Source organism: Coenobita brevimanus, chromosome 64 (assembly GCF_032717465.1).
Source record: "Coenobita brevimanus isolate Jiangsu-jjx chromosome 64, ASM3271746v2, whole genome shotgun sequence".
NCBI classification, from domain to species: Eukaryota; Metazoa; Arthropoda; class Malacostraca; order Decapoda; family Coenobitidae; genus Coenobita; species Coenobita brevimanus.
The window spans coordinates 27712776-27732273 of record NC_137017.1 but is presented as its reverse complement, the minus strand read 5'-3'; the positions used below and the strand labels follow the sequence as shown (position 1 = coordinate 27732273).

The following is a 19498-nucleotide window of genomic DNA, read 5'->3' as shown; positions in this document are numbered from 1 at the left end:
TCATATAGTTTACTGTCAGTCCTTGATAAGTTAGTGTCAAGTCCCATATGGTGTAATGTCAGTTCTCAGTACAGTAGTTTGTAATGTCAGCCTAAGGAAAAAAGACTTCCGAAATCGTACAGCAGATGTTGCAAAAGAAAACTAAATTGTCAGTGTTAATAACGGCCCTTGGAAAAGGCTTGATGGAAGTGTGGTAATACCCACAAATGCGTGTGGGGCGGAACTCATTTGTGGCGTGGATCTGAAAAGTCAAGAGTGAGAGCAATATGAGAGTGGGACTGTTGAAGGATGTGAGTGAAGTGAGTGGTTTGGACAGGAAATGTGGAATGTGGAGATCTGCAAAAGATGTGCAGTAAGGAAGACTGTTAACTGTAGGATTGGGGTTGTGTACCTGAATGGTGTAGTTGTATGGAAACAGTAGATGTGAGTGGGATGGTGAGGGGATATACTCGTATATATGTGAATAAGCTTGAAGGCGGGAGAAACCCAACCCTCCTAAGGGCAATATAATAACTATGAAGAATTAACCCCTTCAGCATAAGGGCGTATAGTATATTCCTGTTCTTTCCCCTGAAAATTAAATTTCGCAATAGGACAGACTTTCGAGCGGAAGGGATTTTATACACATAGCCTTCATTGATTTCTCAGCTATTAGTGTACTATTCTAAGTTAGAAAAGTGTCTGGAAATAACGATACTAAGCTAAAGAGGTAAAAACAGTAAGAAAAAGGGGAAAAAAAATACCGGATTTAGTGGGCTAAAAAAGTTAACATTATGGTTGTGTTGCAGGATGGGAGGAGTATGGAAGTCGTGGTGGCAAGGAGAAGCGGCTAAAGACTGAGGGACTCGCAGACTACACCATGATTGTTGAATACAGCTTCCCCATCTACAGCTTCAACATCCCACTAGATAACAAGGCCCAGTGACGTCATCCCCATCCACGTGATCCACATCCATCCCACATCAAGGCCCAGTGATGTCTTCCCTATCTACGTGTTCCACATCCACTCCACATCAAGGCCAAGTGAAGTCTTCCTCGCCTACACCTTTAGAAATATAGCACCAGGCGTCAGTGACAACCTCGTTCATATCTGGTACTCTCCTGATCCAAAACGCCAATTTGATCGACTTTCTAAGGGGCAGCTGGCGGATTTTCAGTTGCAATGGCGTAGACCACCACCTAACCTTAAATGCTCTGCCCTCAGGTCCCTCCACAAAAAATGAGGGAATGGTTATCGCTTTATTATTACTATACAGCTATTATTATTATTATTATTATTATTATTATTATTATTATTATTATTATTATTATTATTATTATTATCATCATCATCATCATTATTATTATTATTATTATTATTAGTAGTAGTAGTAGTAGTAGTAGTAGTAGTAGTACTGTATTATTATTACATATATGATGATGATCTTTCTGATCATTTACAGCTTTGTATATAAATAAAGCAAAATTCTTTCACACGTCCTTGTCACTGCAAAACAGGCTCACTTTTAAATGTGTGTAATTCACCGAGTCGGTCAGGATCACTTGATGGTCATGATCGTCAGCTTTTACCCTCCCGGAAGGGAGCTGAGAGCTCATATAGTCCGATCTAAGGTCAAGGCTGTGACCTTCACACATGCACACACCCGTCCCCTTGCTCAAGGGGAACAGTAACCACCCACTACGTCAGTGAAACTTTTCGCAACCTGAGCGAGGCGCGAACTCCCGTCTACCAGATGGCAAGCGAGAACGCTACCACTGAGCCAGAGAGCGGTGTGTGTGTGTGTGTGTGTGTGTGTGTGTGTGTGTGTGTGTGTGTGTGTGTGTGTGTGTGTGTGTGTGTGTGTGTGTGTGTTCTTACCTAATTGTATCTTTATAGGAATGAGTCAAGTTCGTACTGTCCCGTGTCTTAAACCATTTTCATCATACATCTCCTTAAATTTACGAATTGTTTTGGCACACACTATTTCATTCGGCAGTGCATTCAACTGATCAATTGCCCTATTTGGGAAACTAAATTTCCTTACGTCATTATCGTCTCTCTTTTTATGCAGTTTTTTGCAGCGTCCTCTTGCTGATGCTTCCCCATAGGTTATATATTTATTTATGTCTATTATCTCCTTCCCTGATATGCATTTATATAGCATAATCATGTCTCTTCTTTTCCTTCTCTCCTGTAGTGTTGGCAGATTCAGTTTTTCTAGTCTTTCTTCATAGCTTAGATCCCTTAAGCTTGGTACCCATCTTGTAGCGGTCCTTTGAACTTTTTCAGTCTCGTCTGTGTTTCTTGAGATGAGGATTCCAGACTACTGATGCATACTTCAGGGCTGGTCTGATGAAAGATGTTATTATCTTCCTCAGCATGTCTTCATTTATGTATGTGAATGTTGTTCTCATATTTCTAAGCATTGTATACATGTTCCGTACCTTCTCACTTACGTGGTCAGCAGGAGATAGTCTTTTACTGATAATCACACCTAAGTTCTTCTCTCTTTCTGATATGTGTATCCTAACTTATAATCCCAATCTGGTCTTTTCCCACTTTTACCAAACTTGAGTACATGACACTTGTTCACACTGAATTCCATTTGCCATGTATTACTCCACTCATGAAGTTTATTGAATTCTTCTTGTAGCTCTGATGTCTGTGTTAGTAATTCTCCTTTGTATTTTTGCATCATCAGCAAACATATTTAAATAACTTTCATTTCCAGTGTTACTATCTATGTCATTTATATTCACTAGAAACATACCGGTAATTGGTGCCAGCATCGAGCCCTGTGGAACTCCGCTAGTCACTTCCCTCCATGACGAGCAATTTCCCCTTATCTGTTCTCATTTCCCTTTTTCTGAGAAAATCTTGCATCCAACAGTACAGTTGGGCTTGGATTCCTCCTTGATACGGTTTCCATAAAAGTCTTTGGTGCGGTACTCTGTCAAATGCTTTCTTGAAATCTAGATAGTTACTGTCCACCCATCCTTCTCTTCTCTGTAATGTTTCTGCAACTCTGTCATAGTAACTTAATAGATTAGTAACACATGATTTTCCCTTTCTGAAACCAAATTGCCTCTCTGTTATCATATTGTGTTCTTCTAGATCAGGGGCGTCCGCTGAATTTTTTGTAACGGGAGGGGGCAAAATAAAAGAAGTTATACATATCTGTGAGGCTATAATATATCAAAATACACACACTCCAAATAGAGATAGGTATATACTTACATGAGTTACATGACTTACATCAAATGTATAAAGTAACAGAATGCATAAATCGACTCAGATCACTCAATCATCCTTGTACAAGAACTGAAACACACTTTGGAGTTGCCCCCCCTTGCCCCCCCCCCCTCCGGACGCCCATGTTCTAGATGATTTACCCAAACTTTTCTTATCAGCTTTTCTAGTATCGTACTTACAACACTGGTTAGTGATACTGGTCGGTAGTTGAGAGGATTTTGTTCATCGTGTGTGTGTGTGTGTGTGTGTGTGTGTGTGTGTGTGTGTGTGTGTGTGTGTGTGTGTGTGTTTACTCTCCTTAGCTTTAACTAAGGAGAGTAAACACACACCATTTTCACTTGGATTACTTAGAAACGGAAATTGAATAATGAAAGAGTAATTGTTACCAACCACGCTGCATTACCTCTAAGAGAACCTTTCCCCTTCCTCTCCTATTTACCGTTCGGTACAAACCCCATTTTTTTTTTTTTATAGAGTCAAATCAAATCAAATCAATTTTCCGAAGACACAGTAGGCAAATGATACTTGTTCTACACTCTGAAAATTAAAACAGCTTGTTAAGACGAATAGAAGCATGAAGTAAAATCATTGCATACTTATGTTTATTCTTCTAGACGATTTTCTTCATCTCAGGGCAGACTTCGAACTGGAGAAGTTAAATATAGCCTCCATTAACCCTTCTGTGATGGTGATAACTCAGGATCAAGGTCCAAGTAAAATGGAGAAATAGGAGGGAAGGACGGGAGGAAGGAGTATATGCAAGGAGAGTGGAAAGGTTACAAGGGGATGAGAAAAGGGCAGAATATAAGAGAGAAGTGGAGGAACGATTGAGTAAATATGAAGTGGAGCAGATGGGGGACGTGGAAGGTGTGTGCAAGATATTCACAGAAGAAGTATGTGCTGCATGTAAGGTGGTGTGTGGGGTGAAGAGAAGACGAAAGGGGGTGCAAGGGACAGCATGGTGGAATGAAGAGGTGAGACAGGCTGTGGCACAAAACAAAAAAGCATATAATGAATGGATGAGAAATGGGGACTTGGAAGAAGTTGAGAGACGGAAGAGAGAGTTATATGTAGAAAGGAATATAGAGGTGAAAAGATCAGGAAGGAAGAGTAAAAAGAGAGTGGATGAGGAATTTGGAAGAAATTTGTGTCAAGTGGAGGGAATATAAGAAAATGTTCTGGAAAGAGGTAAAGAGAGTTAGACAGGGTGGCAATGAAGTTAGCAGGGGAGTGAAAGATAAAAATGGCTGATTACTAGTGGAGAAGAGAGAAAAAGTGAACAGATGGAGAGAACACTTTAAAGAATTGCTGAACATAGAGAATGGAAGTAATGCGAGTATAGATGGCTGGGAAATGGCTTGGGGAAGGAGGGAGGTGAGAAGACAGGAAGAAATCAGTAGGATGGAAGTTGTGGAAGCAATGAAGAAAGTCAAAATAGGGAAAGCCCCAGGAATTGATGGAGTGTGTGGTGAAATGCTGAAGCATGGGGGAAAGATGGTAGCAGAATGGATGTGGAAGATGTGCAGATTGGCCTGGGAGGAAGGTAGAGTCCCGGATGAATGGAAGTCAGGTATAATTATTTCCTTGTACAATGGGAAAGGGGAAAAAGAAGTGTGTGGTAATCATAGGGGCATTAGTCTTCTTAATGTAATAGGAAAAGTATACGGTAGGATACTTACTAACAGAGGGAAATAACAGAGGAATTAGTTGAAGAACAGGGAGGTTTTAGGAAGGGAAGAGGTTGTGTAGATCAGATACTCATTCTTAGATCTTTAGTGGAAAAGTTTCTAGAGAAGGGAAAGAAGTTGTATGCGGCCTTCGTGGATTTGGAGAAAGCATACGATAAGGTGGATAGACAAGGATTGTGGAAAGTATTAAGAATATATGGAGTAGATGGGAAGTTGCTGAATGCTGTGATGAGTATGTATGAGGGTGCTAAGGCTGCAGTGCGTGTGGATTGTGAACTGTGTGAGTTTTTCTGTTTGAAGGTTGGGTTGAAACAGGGATTTGTTACGTCTCCATGGTTGTTTAATCTGTACATGGATGGGGTTATAAAAGAGATACAAAGTAGGACAGTGGATGTTGGAGTGGGCCTAATGAGAGAGGGCAGTGTTTGGAAACTCCCTGTACTGTTGTTTGCAGATGATACTGTGTTGTTAAGTGAAGACGAGGGGGAGCTGCAAGGGTTGGTGGGTGAGTTTGGGAGTGTGTGAGAAACGGAATCTAAAGGTGAATGTAGGGAAGAGTAAAGTTATGGTCTTCGAGAGAGGTGAAGTCAGTGAATGTACAGTGAGGTTGGATGACGAGGAAATGGAAAATGTGAGTACGTTTAAGTACTTGGGTAGTGTGATGAGTAAGGATGGAAGTTTGGAGGCTGAAGTGTTTGAAAGGGTACAACAAGGAAGAAAGGTTGCTGGTTCCTTGAAGGCAATGATACGAAACAGGGAAGTGAGCATGGAAGTGAAACAGTTATTACATGACAGTATTGCGATACCAACTTTAAAATATGGAAATGAAGCTTGGACTTTGTTGGAGGGACACAATCAAGAATGAGAGCAGTGGAAATGAGTTATTTGAGAGGAGCCTGTTGAGTCACATGGAGAGACAGACTTGGCAAATGAGGATGTGAAGGAGCGTTGTGGTGTGGATGTGGATGTGATAAGAAGCGTTAGGAGAAACACATTGGTTTGGTTTGGCCATATGGAGAGGATGGAGAGAGAGACTGACGAGGAGAGTGTATGTGAGTGAGGTGGAGGGGGAGCGAGGGAGGGGAAGGCCAAGGATGAGATGGAAGGATAGAGTGGAGAGGTATATGAGAAAGGGGGGAGCAGGGCAGTGAAATGGCGGAGGACAGGGTGACGTGGAGGTGATTTGTTTGTGGCCACCCCGTATAGGTGATTAAGGCGTCTGGGAAGAGATAGATAGATAGACAACTCAGTACTCTATTCCACTAGATATCGTAGTTCTGCCTATTACCTTTTCGCGACAAGTTTCGTTTTCATTATTTTTGTATAAAGCGAAAGCAGCTTAAAGCTCTTCAGCATAATGTTGAACTAAGCAATAAACCATTATTACTGCACGTTAACCCCCTTTTTCTTTAGTGCATGCGAGATAATTATGAATCGTCTGCTGTTTGTTTACAATCAGTATGGCAGTTGTCATGGTTACGTGACGTTACATTTGGCTCTGTCATTCGAAGGATTCCGAAACGACTATATAAATTTTCGTACTACCAAGAACAAAAAGATGGTTAAAAGGTACACATATCAACAGCACACGCATTTAGGTGGTAGTTGAAACTCCAGTCCGGGCTGTGTTTAGTATGACCGTGGGAGTGACGTTTGTTTTGAGCGATTGTGTTGACTGGTTCTAGATACACCTCGGCAGGAAAGGTTATCAAGTTCTTCTGCAATTTTCTTCAGACTACGGGCCTTACACCCAGGATCTGAGCCATCGTCTGACAACCTGCTGGTATGGTGCAAGGGCGGAAACCGTCGCTTACTGACTAATGCGCCCTTTATCTACAAGGCAAGACGAGTGGATTTCGGAGTTTTTCACGTTATCAGTGTGCTGTATCCCGTCCGTCAACAGCAGCAGTTGTTTTGGTTCACTAATACACTAAAAACGGTAATTGTTAATACAGAAGTAATGTATACATATGAGAATGTCTTACTTCATCAACCTTTTTTTTTTTTTTTTTTTTTTTTAGGCCGTGATTAGGATTACTACTGTCGTAAGTATACATTCATGGACCACGAATATGGCGGCTGCAACCTACACTTACGGACTACGATTGCAGCAGCCGTAACTTAACCTAATTGTAGTATAACAACCACCAAACATAACCACTAAATTCTAGCAGTTTAAGCTGAATTTCAGTGGTGTTAACCTAACCTAAGAACTCTAGCATTCATTGTATGTATAAAAGCTCTGTAAGTGCCGTACTCATAGTCTGTGAGTGTGTACTTATAATTACAGCTGGTGTAATCCTAACAACTTCCTTTTTCTTTTTTTCATAATGTTAGGAAAAAGAGCAATCTGTTTTCTCAGTAAGGTGGTAGTAAGGTCTCACTTGATTAGGACAAAATATAAGATATGTCCTATTAACGTGTCATGGAAATTTATCAATTTTTTACCAAATGGTCACGGCCTTTCCATATTTTTAGTGAAAAGAGTCTTTCACAGGATTAATTGGCACCTCTCGTGGATTACTATACCAAGTGGGGATTTTTTAAAACTTACCGGTACCTCTGAAGGCTGTAATTTAGGATTTTGAATTTGTAAATAGACATAGACAAACCCTGTAAATAGACATAGACAAACACCGTAAATAGAAATGGGTGGGAAAAAAAACACATTTAAAATTAATCAGCTTTCAGAATGCAGTATCTCAGTAATCTGATGAGTTATCAGGGCATTTTTTTTTTTCTTTAAGTGTGTGTAGGGAAAAATATCATCTAGGTCGCTAATTTGAGGAAATTACAGAATACTGTAAATCACATGCTTTCCAAAAGAGAAAATTATAGCTGCATTTTCCTTCCATCCCAGGCATGTAGGTGCTGTTTCTGTTGTTATTGTCACTTAAACACATCAGAATCCATTGGCTACCATCACAATGTCAACAGAGCCCCTGCCATCGTCCATCTTTGTAACCAAGACTCACGTCACATTAGGAAGCAGGACATGTACAGGCAATGTGGGAGTGTAAATTGCAGCAGTTTCTACCCTTTTGGAGTCACCATTTTGGGCTGCCTTGTCCTTCCAGGGTAGTTTGTGTCAACGAGAAGCCTGTTATGGCCTTAACTGAATTTTGCCAAATGTGGTGCTTGACCATGTCTGGAACTGGGGGTCTCATATCATCACCATATTTTTAGGTTAGGCCTGCTGGGTGCACAGTACCATGTAAGCTAAATTAAGTTATTAAGTACTGTGTTTTTATATGATAAAGAAGGTAATGGAGGGGGTGAAAGATAAAGATGGTTAAATGCTAAAAGAGAAGAGTGAGAAAGTTATCAGACTGAGAGAGCATTGTAACCCAAGAACACTGTCGTCTGATCTGACAGACCCTCTTGCCTTTCATCACGTGATCTCAAGGGCTTCCACAAGGTGGCAGCCTTTGAATGTCCGTGAAGCATTCCTTTTCATTTGTCTTTTGTTGAGGAAGGGTGAGTTGATGTTCCTCTGCTCCTTGTATGCTTTTTTCATTTCATACGTGACATATCAGACATTAGTGATAAATGTTGTAGCTATGGCAAATCAATTCCCTATATCAGACAGGTGTAATGAGCAAAATTTTGGGAATTGCAATGTACAAACATCGGAGCTTGATTGTAAGCAAAGCGTCTGTATGTTTGTAGCTGCTTGTATGTTCTTACCTATGTATGTAGCTGTGCTTGTTGCTGTGTATCTATATATATATAGCCATGTTTATAATTACAGTACATGTATGTAGTTATGTTTGTAGCTATGTACCGTATATACAATAGCTAATCCCTTTAAGACCCGGACGCCCAAGTCCTGGACATTTTGGGCTTGGGCCCATAATTGGTCAAAAAACGTCAGAAAAAAAAAAAAAAAAAAAAGCTGGTGTGTGTTCATCCCTACTCTAAATTTGTGCGTGGTGACGAACAGCTGTGTTTTGTCACATAGTTCCGGCGATGTCCGCTAGAGCTCCCCTGCATCCTTCCCGCTTCCCGCCTACCTACTGTCGTGACTGCACGCATGTCGCCATGGCTGCCAATGTGCTTGCTTTTGTGATGGACAGTGAATAAACTGCAATACCTCACCACTAGACCACATGGGAATTTACAGTGTTGTGCAGTATTAAGAAATTAGAATTCAGAGTGCAAAGGATTAAGTGCAGAGTGCAACACTGGCATGTTGCAACTGGTATGGCACATGTAAGAACAGAATGTGCAGTGTTAAACAATTATAATTCACAGTGCAGGGTATTAAGTGCAGTGCAACACTGGATTACTGTACGTGCTTCAAGTGCACCTTCACCACTGTCAGAGCCATAGAGGAGGCGGGTTAATCTTGGCGACGGTCACAGACGTGCCGTAAGTACCCTGTACACTGCTAAATATTTTCCATACTCATTTCTAATTTCTCATTCTCTGGATCCCTTTCATTTATTTTATGGTTTCTGTCCCATATTTGTGTGAATAGGGTATTAAATAGGTGCTATGCATGTCTGGCAGGGAGTTTTTTAGGTGGCTTTCAAAGTTAGGTTGGGTTGGGGTCTATAAGTACCTGTCCAGGGGCATTTTTCCCATGTCCCGGACAAAACCAAGTCCTGGACATGCCTTTGGCACTATTATGTCGGATCTTGGAGGGATTACTTTACCTGTATATTTATTGTATGTAGCTATTAGATGTGACCTTTTAGAAAAATTACATGTACAGTAGGTCCTATGCATTTTGTTTGTTACCATATATTGTAGGCTAGCTGTGTGCTGTGTTTGAATTGCATGTACTACAGCGGGGTATCTTTTTGTTTTAGGTATCTAAAATACTTGTAACCTACTCGGTATTTTGCAATAATAGCTAGACTTGGCCTCAACTTGCAACAGTTTCATGAAGAGTTGCAGAAAGAAATTCCACTGATAAACTGCTTTGTCACTTACTTCCTTTCATTTCCCTGTCTGTCTGTCTGTCTGTCTGTCTGTCTGTCTCTGTCTGTCTGTCTGTCTGTCTCTGTCTCTCCCTCTCTCTCTCTCTCTCAATACCTATTTTTAAAAAAACTAAGTTGTTCCCCTCTTTGCCTTACTTCCCGTGAAGGTTTCAGTGATGCTATGGACTTCAGATTTGAATATGTAGATGAGCATTCAGTGAAGAATAAGCAGTCCAAAGCCCAGCACTCTACCGTATGTATCTTATTTTGGGGGGGGTTATATTTTTTTGTTGCTGTAGGCCTATACAGAAAAATGGCATTTTTAGCTCAGTACCGGTACCCACCTTCCACTTATAAAATTTTAAAATTAACATTATTTGGGCATTTAGTATACAGTAGGAATGTTTTACATTATAGGAATCTAATTGTTTTTATAAAATAACTTCATTTTATACTTTTTATTGATTTTTCAAAATCTGGTCCATCAGGTCTGACGTTAAATGTTAGCGTACGTAGATTGGATGATAGTGTTCCTGGGTTAATGGACGTTTGACTATTGTATGGAGAATGAAAGCAGTGCTACAACAAGTGGTTAGGGAATATTTAGGGGAACAAGGCAGGAAGAGATCATTAGGATAGAACTTTGTGCAGCAGTGAAGAAAGTCTGAATGGGGAAAGCAACAGGAATAGGTATTGTGTGGCGAATTGTTGAAATATGGGGGAGAGATGGTGATTGAATAGAACTGGAAAGTATGCATATTAGCCTGGGAGGATAATAGAAATCCAGAAAATAAAGTCAGGTGTAATAGTTCCCCTCATCTTGCAACAGTATCTTCAGTCTTATTTTCACAGACCATCTTTGGCTTCCTGTCTGTGTGATTTCTTCTAACATGTCCATATACTCTAAATATAATTCTTCCATACCCATTCACCTATGCCATGTTTCCTTCCTGGTTTTAGCATTTTAGTTGTTTATTTATCTTTTCAGATCATACTTCAGTGTGATTAGTGCTGAAGGAAAAAAATGTGCCAGCTACGTAATAGAAATGATGCCCTTTTGCACCTGGTGTTGGTTCTGTTCATTCAACTGTGGTCAGTTTGCTATGCTGACATCCATCTGCCTGATTCAATAATGGAAAAGCTGCTACCTCACTGCCCTTTCCTGAACTCACAGATTTTTGAAGAAACTTTTCTTAAAGGAGAAAAAGATGCAGGTATGAGATATAGACAATAATGCATGTCTGATAAATTAATCCGTTTCTTATGATTACCTTGCTTATGAGAAATGTTTTGTTAAGCTGAACCATATTATTTAATGGCAAGAATAGAACAGGCATCAATGTACTGAAGTGATTAACGGAGACCATTTTTAAACATTTCGCCTTGGTCTATCTATCTATCTATCTATTGCCAGATGCCTCAATCCCGTTTGGGGTGGCCACACACAAATCGCCTCCAAGTCGCCCTGTCCCCCGCCATTTCACTGCCCTGCTCCCAACTCACACCCCCCTCTCTCATATACCTCTCCACCCCATCCCTCCATCTCATCCTCGGCCTCCCCCTTCCTCTTCCCCCCTCCACCTCACTCACATACACTCGCTTCGTCAGTCTTTCACCCTCCATCCTCTCCACATGGCCAAACCACCTCAGTGTGTTCCTCATAACGCTTCCTATCACATCCACATCCACACCACAACGCTCCTTTATATCCTCATTCGTCAGCCTGTCTCTCCACGTGACTCCACAGGCTCCTCTTAAATAACTCATTTCCACTGCTCTCACTCTTGACTTGTGTCCTTCCAACAATGTCCAAGCTTCACTTCCGTACGTTAGAGTTGGTATCACAATACTGTCATGTAGTAACTTTTTCACTTCCATGCTCACTTCCCTGTTTCTTATCACTGCTTTCAAAGAACCAGCAACCTTTCTTCCCTGCTGTACCCTTTCAAGCACTTCACCCTCCAAACCTCCATCCTTACTCATCACACTACCCAAGTACCTAAACGTACTCACATTTTCCAATTCCTCACCATCCAACCTCGCTGTACATTCACTAACTTCACCTCTCTCAAAGACCATCACTTTACTCTTCCCTACATTCACCTTTAGATTCTGTTTCTTACACACTCTCTCAAACTCATCCACCAAGCCTTGCAGCTCCCCTTCGTCTTCACTCAAAAACACAGTATCATCTGCAAACAACAGTACAGGGAGTTTCCAAACACTATCCTCTCTCACCAGGGCCACTCCAACATACACTACCCTACCTTGTACCTCTTTTATTACCCCATCCATGTACAGATTGAACAACCATGGAGACATGACACATCCCTGTTTCAAACCAACTTTCAAAGAGAAAAATTCACTTAGTTCACCATCCACACACCCTACAGCCTTCGCACCATCGTTCATACTCTTCACAGCATTCAACAACTTCCCATCTACTCCATATATTCTTAACACTTTCCACAATCCTTGTCCATCCACCCTGTCATATGCTTTCTCCAAATCGATGAAAGCCGCATACAACTTCTTTCCCTTCTCTAGAAACTTTTCCACTAAAGATCTAAGAATGAATATCTGATCTACACAACCTCTTCCCTTCCTAAAGCCTCCCTGTTCTTCTCCAACTAATTTCTCTGTTCTTTCTCTAACTCTGTCTATAAGTATCCTACCATACACTTTTCCTATTATACTAAGAAGACAAATGCCCCTATGATTACCACACACTTCTTTTTCCCCTTTTCCTTTGTACAAGGGAATAATTATACCTGACTTCCAATCCTCCGGGACTCTACCTTCCTCCCAGGCCAATCTGCACATCTTCCACATCCATTCTACTACTATCTCTCCCCCATGCTTCAGCATTTCACCACACACTCCATCAATTCCTGGGGCTTTCCCCGATTTAACTTTCTTCATTGCTTCCACAACTTCTGTCGCCTTGGTATGAGATGTTTTTCCTGTCCTCTATGTATCATTTGTGATCAAGAGGAGGTAATAACTAGAAGCAGGTGTTTTCATTTCTCCCAGTAGATAAGAGGTTTTATTCATTTACGGGATTTATTTTTATTATTATTATTTTTAGCCAAGCAGGATCTTTTTGCTGGGGAATAATACATACCGTATAGTGTATATGTACAGTATATATATATATATATATATATATATATATATACATATAAAGCTATATTTTTTTTTCCACAGGAGAGTATGATTTAGTGGCAAGTGCATCATATATGTGTGTGTGTGTGCATATATATATATATATATATATATATATATATATATATATATATAAAGCTATATATTTTTTTCCACAGGAGAGTATGATTTAGTGGCAAGTGCATCAAGCCCAAGCACGTGTGCACAAGAATGCTGCAGTAGAGCAGGTTGTCATATGGCTGTAATGCTTGACCTGCATTGCTACAGTGTTAGATGTAGTGATGAAGATAAATGTCATCTGATTCCAAGAAATGGATCATCTGTGGTAGTGGTGAGAAAAGTAAATACAGGTACTGGGGAACCTGAAGGGAGTGAAACATGGATTTCACAGCTTAGGTAAGTACTCTAAATCACTGTATTAAAAGATTGCTTTAATTCTGTCATTTTTCCCCAAGTTTTGCAGTAAAGCTCCTAAGTACCTGACTCAACAGAACTGGACTCTTGCAAATAACACATGCATCTCTGACATTGACTATATCATATTCTTAGTGTACACATACTGTGCCACTGAAAAGAGCTGCTTATTACAGTATGGGCCAACCAGCCTAATGCAGTTGTCCATTTTTCTTATTCCCAGGTAAAAATAAATTTGACATCCACTGAGAGAAATTGATTGTGATGGGTAATTGAGAACACATAGCTATCAGAGCATTAGCGATGTCATTGTCACTAGAAAAAGTTGATGCATTGCCATATCTTCAGCAAGGGTACTTCAGTAATTGATAAGGCATGTTTTTGTAAAAGTTTAAAGTAAGAAAGTAACATGACTCTAATTTGGACCTACTTTTGGGAAAACTTCAAATGCAGATCCAAATAGCCAGGCTAAAGATGAGAAGTTTTTTTTTTAAAGTAAGGAGGCATGTTTTCAAAAGGAGTCAGGTCAAAGTAACTTCAGTTGAACATGAAGTAAGCTTATATTTGGGTGGAAAAACTTGCTCAGGTGAGTACAGAAAATCTCATTTTAGTCAGGTTAAAGTAAAAAAAAAAAAAAAAAAAATTGCTTCAGAATTGTTTTCTTTCTGTATGCACTTAGGTCTTAACTTCAGCTAGTAAGCAAGCCTCGTGTCATCTCATCCGTGTTGATATTGGCTTATGTCATAGTTATTCAGCTTAGTGACTTTTAAGAGCAGAGCAGTGCGCACTGATTTTACCATTTTAGCAAGGTCTCCCTGAGACTTATGTTTAAGTCAGGTGAAAGTCGAGATTGAATTGACCTGTAAATTCTGGCAGAAACACTATATATAGTGTTCACAATCATTGTCCTAGGAGGCTTTAATAATCCTTTACTTGCTACTTGCTGAAGTATGTTGCCATTACTGTTTACGGTAAGCAGTTTTAAAGAAGAGGTTTTTTAACACAAAAGCATTCTGGAAGGCTGCAGGAATAAGTGGCGTTCTTTTCTTCATGCCTTCCAGTATGACACAAGATGGCATTTATAGTACCAGGTATAGTAATTGATTACAATATCATTGATAAGTCTGAGAAAACTGTATAATTTAGACAGACATTATAGAAGATAAGTTCGAGTTTGCAAAGCACCATTCTAATACTTTATTTCATTTCTGTTCCAGGAAAAATGTTCCTCAGAAGTTGTCCAAGAGTGTTGAGAGAGCTGATGATCATTTGTCCAAAGATATAAAATCTCTGAAGGAAGACACCACTGTCTCTTCACCCACTGTGGACAGAAGATGTGAGGTTGGACTCAGGGAGTGTGGAAATAATGAAGAGTGCATTCCATTAGGATATCGAAGGAGAAATGGTTTATGTAAATGTGTTAAAAATTTTTATCGTGAGGCAAGTACTGGAAAATGTGTTGAAAAAAACTCTGCCCAAGAAGAACTGTTGCTCACAACTGTTTCACCAGAGAATATAAGAAATTTATCTGTGCCATCCACAGTGCCTTCAACTATTCCAAGTAGTCCTGTAACCGTACCAGAATCGATATCAACTACTTCCCACAATGCATCATCCCAGAAGCCCGTGGAGAGACTTGTTGTGAGCATCAACAACAAAACAGTTTATTTGCCACCTGACAGTAACTTCTATGAAAAGAGGGTCACATTGTCAGCCTATGCCCTAGGAGGTAGGTGTTACTTGACAGCATTTTTAGCTTTTTATTTATTTTTTTTTTTCCGATATGCTATATACAGGACAGGTACTGTTTATGCATCTTTGTTATGATATGCAGGACAGTATTCTGTATTCAGGAAATACAATTACAGACTGGTTTTTAATACTGCTTGTGAATGCCTGAGCCATTTCAAATGTACCAAACCTCTTCATATGTCCACATAGTAATGAGAAATAGGAAACCCGTGACCTTACAAGTAGTGGTCACTCAAAATATGTGTGTACCGGGTACCATACATCCAGTATTAAACTGAATTACATTATCCCTTACATTGTTTATTATAGAGTGTGGTAGCTACTCTGTAAGTAGGAATGGCACAAGTGCAAAATGGCGTCCTGTACATAGGGTATAGGAGCATTCATGCAAGAACCGTTGCAAAGCCCAGTTCTAAGCTTATGAACCATAAGACCTTCGTTATTCAAGTGCAAAACTACTTGCAAAGTCTTGCTAACCTTCATAGGAGTTGCAAACTCGAACTGCAGAAATACAGATTGTGTTCTTTCTTTCTTTCTTTCTTCTTCATCAGTCATAACTTCAAAACAAAAAGGCATATGTGGGTGTACTGTACACCGAAAAAGCTTCTTGTCAAGTGCAGATGTTTCTTTTCATATTTAGAAGAGCGTTCAGGCTACAGCTTGCGGGTTATGGCCTGAAAACCGCATTGCTGTCACCTGTAAGTATGCCATTTTGTGCAATATTGGTTAGCCACAGCTCGTGTACAGTTAAAGAACACTTCTTTTCACAGGAAAGCACCCTCGTTTTAGTCATTCAGTGTGCTATGCACGTAACAATGCAAATCTAATATTTGCTTTATCCATCCATCCATACTGTACTTCCACAAAAAGATCATAAACTAGAACACAAAAATTTTCGTCTAAAATGATCGTTAAGAAGTAGGAATGGCAAAAGTGCACAGGTAAGAGATGAAAAAGCATAGAAACAAGAAGCATTCAGGATAGTAGGAGATTTGGAGACCTGTACCCATTACTACATTCCACCAGCTGCAGGTTTGTGGCTAAAGTGTGGAATGTAGTAATGGGTATAGGTCTTCATATCTTCCCCCATTCTGAATGCTGTCTAGTTTCTGTGCTTTTTTAAATTTCATACTTGTGCACTTTTGCCATAACTACTTCTTAACAATCATATTAGAAGAAAACTTTTGTTTTTTAGTATTTTGTGGGTTAGCTAGGTGCCAAACCACCAAAATATTTAATACCAGTATATGGATGGGGGCGCCCATCATCCACTCACTCAGTATAGAGATGCCATATGATCTCTACACTGAGTGACAAGCCAAATGGTTTCCTGTACCTAGGAAACCATTTACCATGCTGGGTGGTAACCATAAACCGGGGTTTCTGGTAGGGTTAAGTGTCCCCCAGATTCCCCTATCCAAAATCACTTACCGGTAATTCCCTCACCTTGTCTTGCCCCCTGCCGCAATAAATTTCACCAAGACTAATTTGGGTCTTTGACATTTGAAGAGCGTGATTTTACACACCAGAAAATATTTATTTCATTCTCATGTGTCAGATACTTAATGCACAACTGCTCGCGTGTGGGAGGGAATGGAGAATAACTGGAGAAATTTAAAAAAAACGTAATTTTTGCAAACGTCTTACAGAAAGTATTGAATGCAGTATGATAAAGGCATAAAACATGTTTATTTGGTAGAAGGAATGTGCAGATAGGCTAAATAAATAAATAAAAGTGAGAGAGAGAGAGAGAGAGAGAGAGAGAGAGAGAGAGAGAGAGAGAGGGAGAGAGAGAGATAAAGGACAGGGAGGGGTTGAGCAGCTGACATGACACAAGGAACCATGATAAAGGCATAAAACATGTTTATTTGGTAGAAGGAATGCACATAATAAATAAATAAATAAAAGTGGAGAGAGAGAGAGAGAGGAGGGTAGAGATAAAGGACAGGGAGAGCAGCTCATGTGGCACAAAGAACGATGATAAAGGCATAAAACATATTTTTTTGGTAGAAGGAATACACAGAAGAGATAAATAAATAAATAAAAATGAAGAGAGAGAGAGAGAGAGAGAGAGAGAGAGAGAGAGGGGGGTTAGAGAGAAAGAACAGAGAGGGGATGAGCTATGCACGTGACGCAAGGAAGGAGACACAGTGGGATATTGAGAGGCAGAGGAGGAGGTGTGGGGGGGTCGCTCTGTGTGGGGTAGTGGCTGAACCAGAGTTGCCAAATGGGACTTTATACAGTACTTGAGTTTAGGCTCCATACGTCCCATCCTGAGCAGCCTTGTAACGGGGAGTTTGACCGCCAGTTTTTGACAGAGCTTCCACGATCGACATTCATAGCACTCCGTGCACCAAACAGTGCCAGCGTTGATCATTGTCCATAGCACCTTAGGGGTTAAGAGGCAAGTAGAAGTCTGGCTGGAGACTTGGTTAATACATTAGCATTACAGGGAGGACCCGAAGATACGAGCAGTTTTGTTCCATTTAGCATGTTTGTATAATGAATTCTCGTATAATGAAACATGTAGCTAATGGTAAAATATTGGTTGGGTTCAAGGACCTCATCTAAGGCAAGTTTTCAAGCTAGAATATACAATACCAAATGCAGCAAACATATCTATATTACTGAACTGTAGAGAAAGCAGCCTGAAAGAGCAAATAGTATGCAAATAACATGACTGCATATTAATTAAACATAATAAAACATGCATAACACTCACCTGTAAGTGGTAATGTTGTGTTAGAGGTGGGAAGCTGGTGGTCGCCAGCTGAGCAGCCGTGCCAGATTCCCAAACCCATATTATCATACCCGGCACATTAAAATTATTGCTTTTTGATCAAAATTATTGCACTCATAAACAAAGGCATTTCATCACATAAATTGGTAATTACTGTGGAATTAATATATTTATATGTGGAGTGATTAATTAACGGTAATGAATTTGTTAAGTACGTTAAGTACGTACCAGATTATAATACTGGTTATTGTAAGAGTTACTAAATCCTACTGTTGTACTAGTCTTACTGTAGACTTAATAATTTTTGCAGTCCTCCATTTATTTTTCAGATTATGAAATTATGAAAGAGTGAGTTTTACACCAGGTCCCCCTTTTTTGGATAAGGGCTAAGGTGTTGCCCCTGAATAGAGGACTTTGGTTTGGAGCGTGTAGCATTTTATGACCGGATGCCCTTCCTGATGTCTACCAATGACTCTTGGGTGGATTCGATCCTCCGACCCTTTGGTCAGAGCAGAGCGCTTTAACCAACTGAGCCACGGCTGCAACAACTGAGCCACGGCTGCAACAACTGAGCCACGGCTGTTATCACATTATCTCATGCATGCTGTCGCATATCGCAAAATGTGCCAAATATTGCATTTTGCGATAATTATTGCAACTCTGGCAATGCTGCTGCTGAGCAGTCCCATCATTTCTATCCGAGGTTGAGAGAAAACGGCGGTGACTGTGTTTGCTGGGATGCCTGAGTTAGAATCCTCCCACCTCACCCCAGACTGAATGTCGTATCATTGGGTTTTCGAGGTTGTATAATGAAAATAGTCCCTAATTTACCCTGGCCATATCATCGGTTTCTCGTATATCGAGCTGTCGTATAACGGGACCTACCTGTATTGTAATGGGTTAAAGTGGCCTGCTTATACAGATTCTGCATGCACAGTTTACCAAGTTAGCACTTTTTTCATGATAGAGGAAGGCCAATGTAATAATGAAAAATGTGCTGAAACAGAGGTACCACAAGATTGCAGATACCATAGGACATTGAAAAGGACTTACACACTTAGGGATGTGTAGGGCTAGCTGAGGTTGGTAGAATCCTCATCCACAGCACCACCTCAAAGCAGCAGTGTTCCCGATGTTTCTGTGATATAAACACAGTGGAGTTAAAACACTTCTCTCATTCAGATGTATGAACTATGTTGAGATAGTCTCATCACTCCCTCCCTCCAGTTGGTTTGTAGGTCAAGGAGTTCTTTCCTTAGATACTTGAATGGTGGACTATAGGAATAAGAAAAATCTTGGACAAAGTATGCCTGACGTGGTAACTTGATTGTATTTTCTTTTCAGGTATGTCTGACATGCATTATGAATGGAGCCTGCTGCAGCAGCCAGAAAGTGATGACAGAGGTTCTATGAGTGATGCAAATAGCCAAACCATCACTCTGTCACACCTCATGCAGGGAGTTTATGTCTTCCAAGTTAAGGTTACTGCTGCTGGAACTGAAGGCATTGCTGTAGCCAATGTAACTGTCAAGCCAGGTAAGGGTACTTCTTTGTGTTAGTGTTGGCATACCATTCTCTCCAT

General features: G+C 40.3%; 1 protein-coding gene across 1 annotated transcript in view; it reads left to right on the top strand.

The window, feature by feature from the left end:
• The first annotated feature begins 8889 nt into the window (after positions 1-8889).
• Positions 8890-19498, top strand: part of LOC145404717 (dyslexia-associated protein KIAA0319-like protein) — a 138487-nt gene continuing 127878 nt past the window's right edge. The window contains exons 1-5 of the mRNA XM_080276268.1: positions 8890-8995; positions 10943-11059; positions 13560-13647; positions 14642-15153; positions 19261-19452. Of these exons, the coding sequence (XP_080132394.1) occupies positions 8890-8995; positions 10943-11059; positions 13560-13647; positions 14642-15153; positions 19261-19452 (1015 nt within the window). The remainder of the gene's footprint in view (positions 8996-10942; positions 11060-13559; positions 13648-14641; positions 15154-19260; positions 19453-19498) is intronic.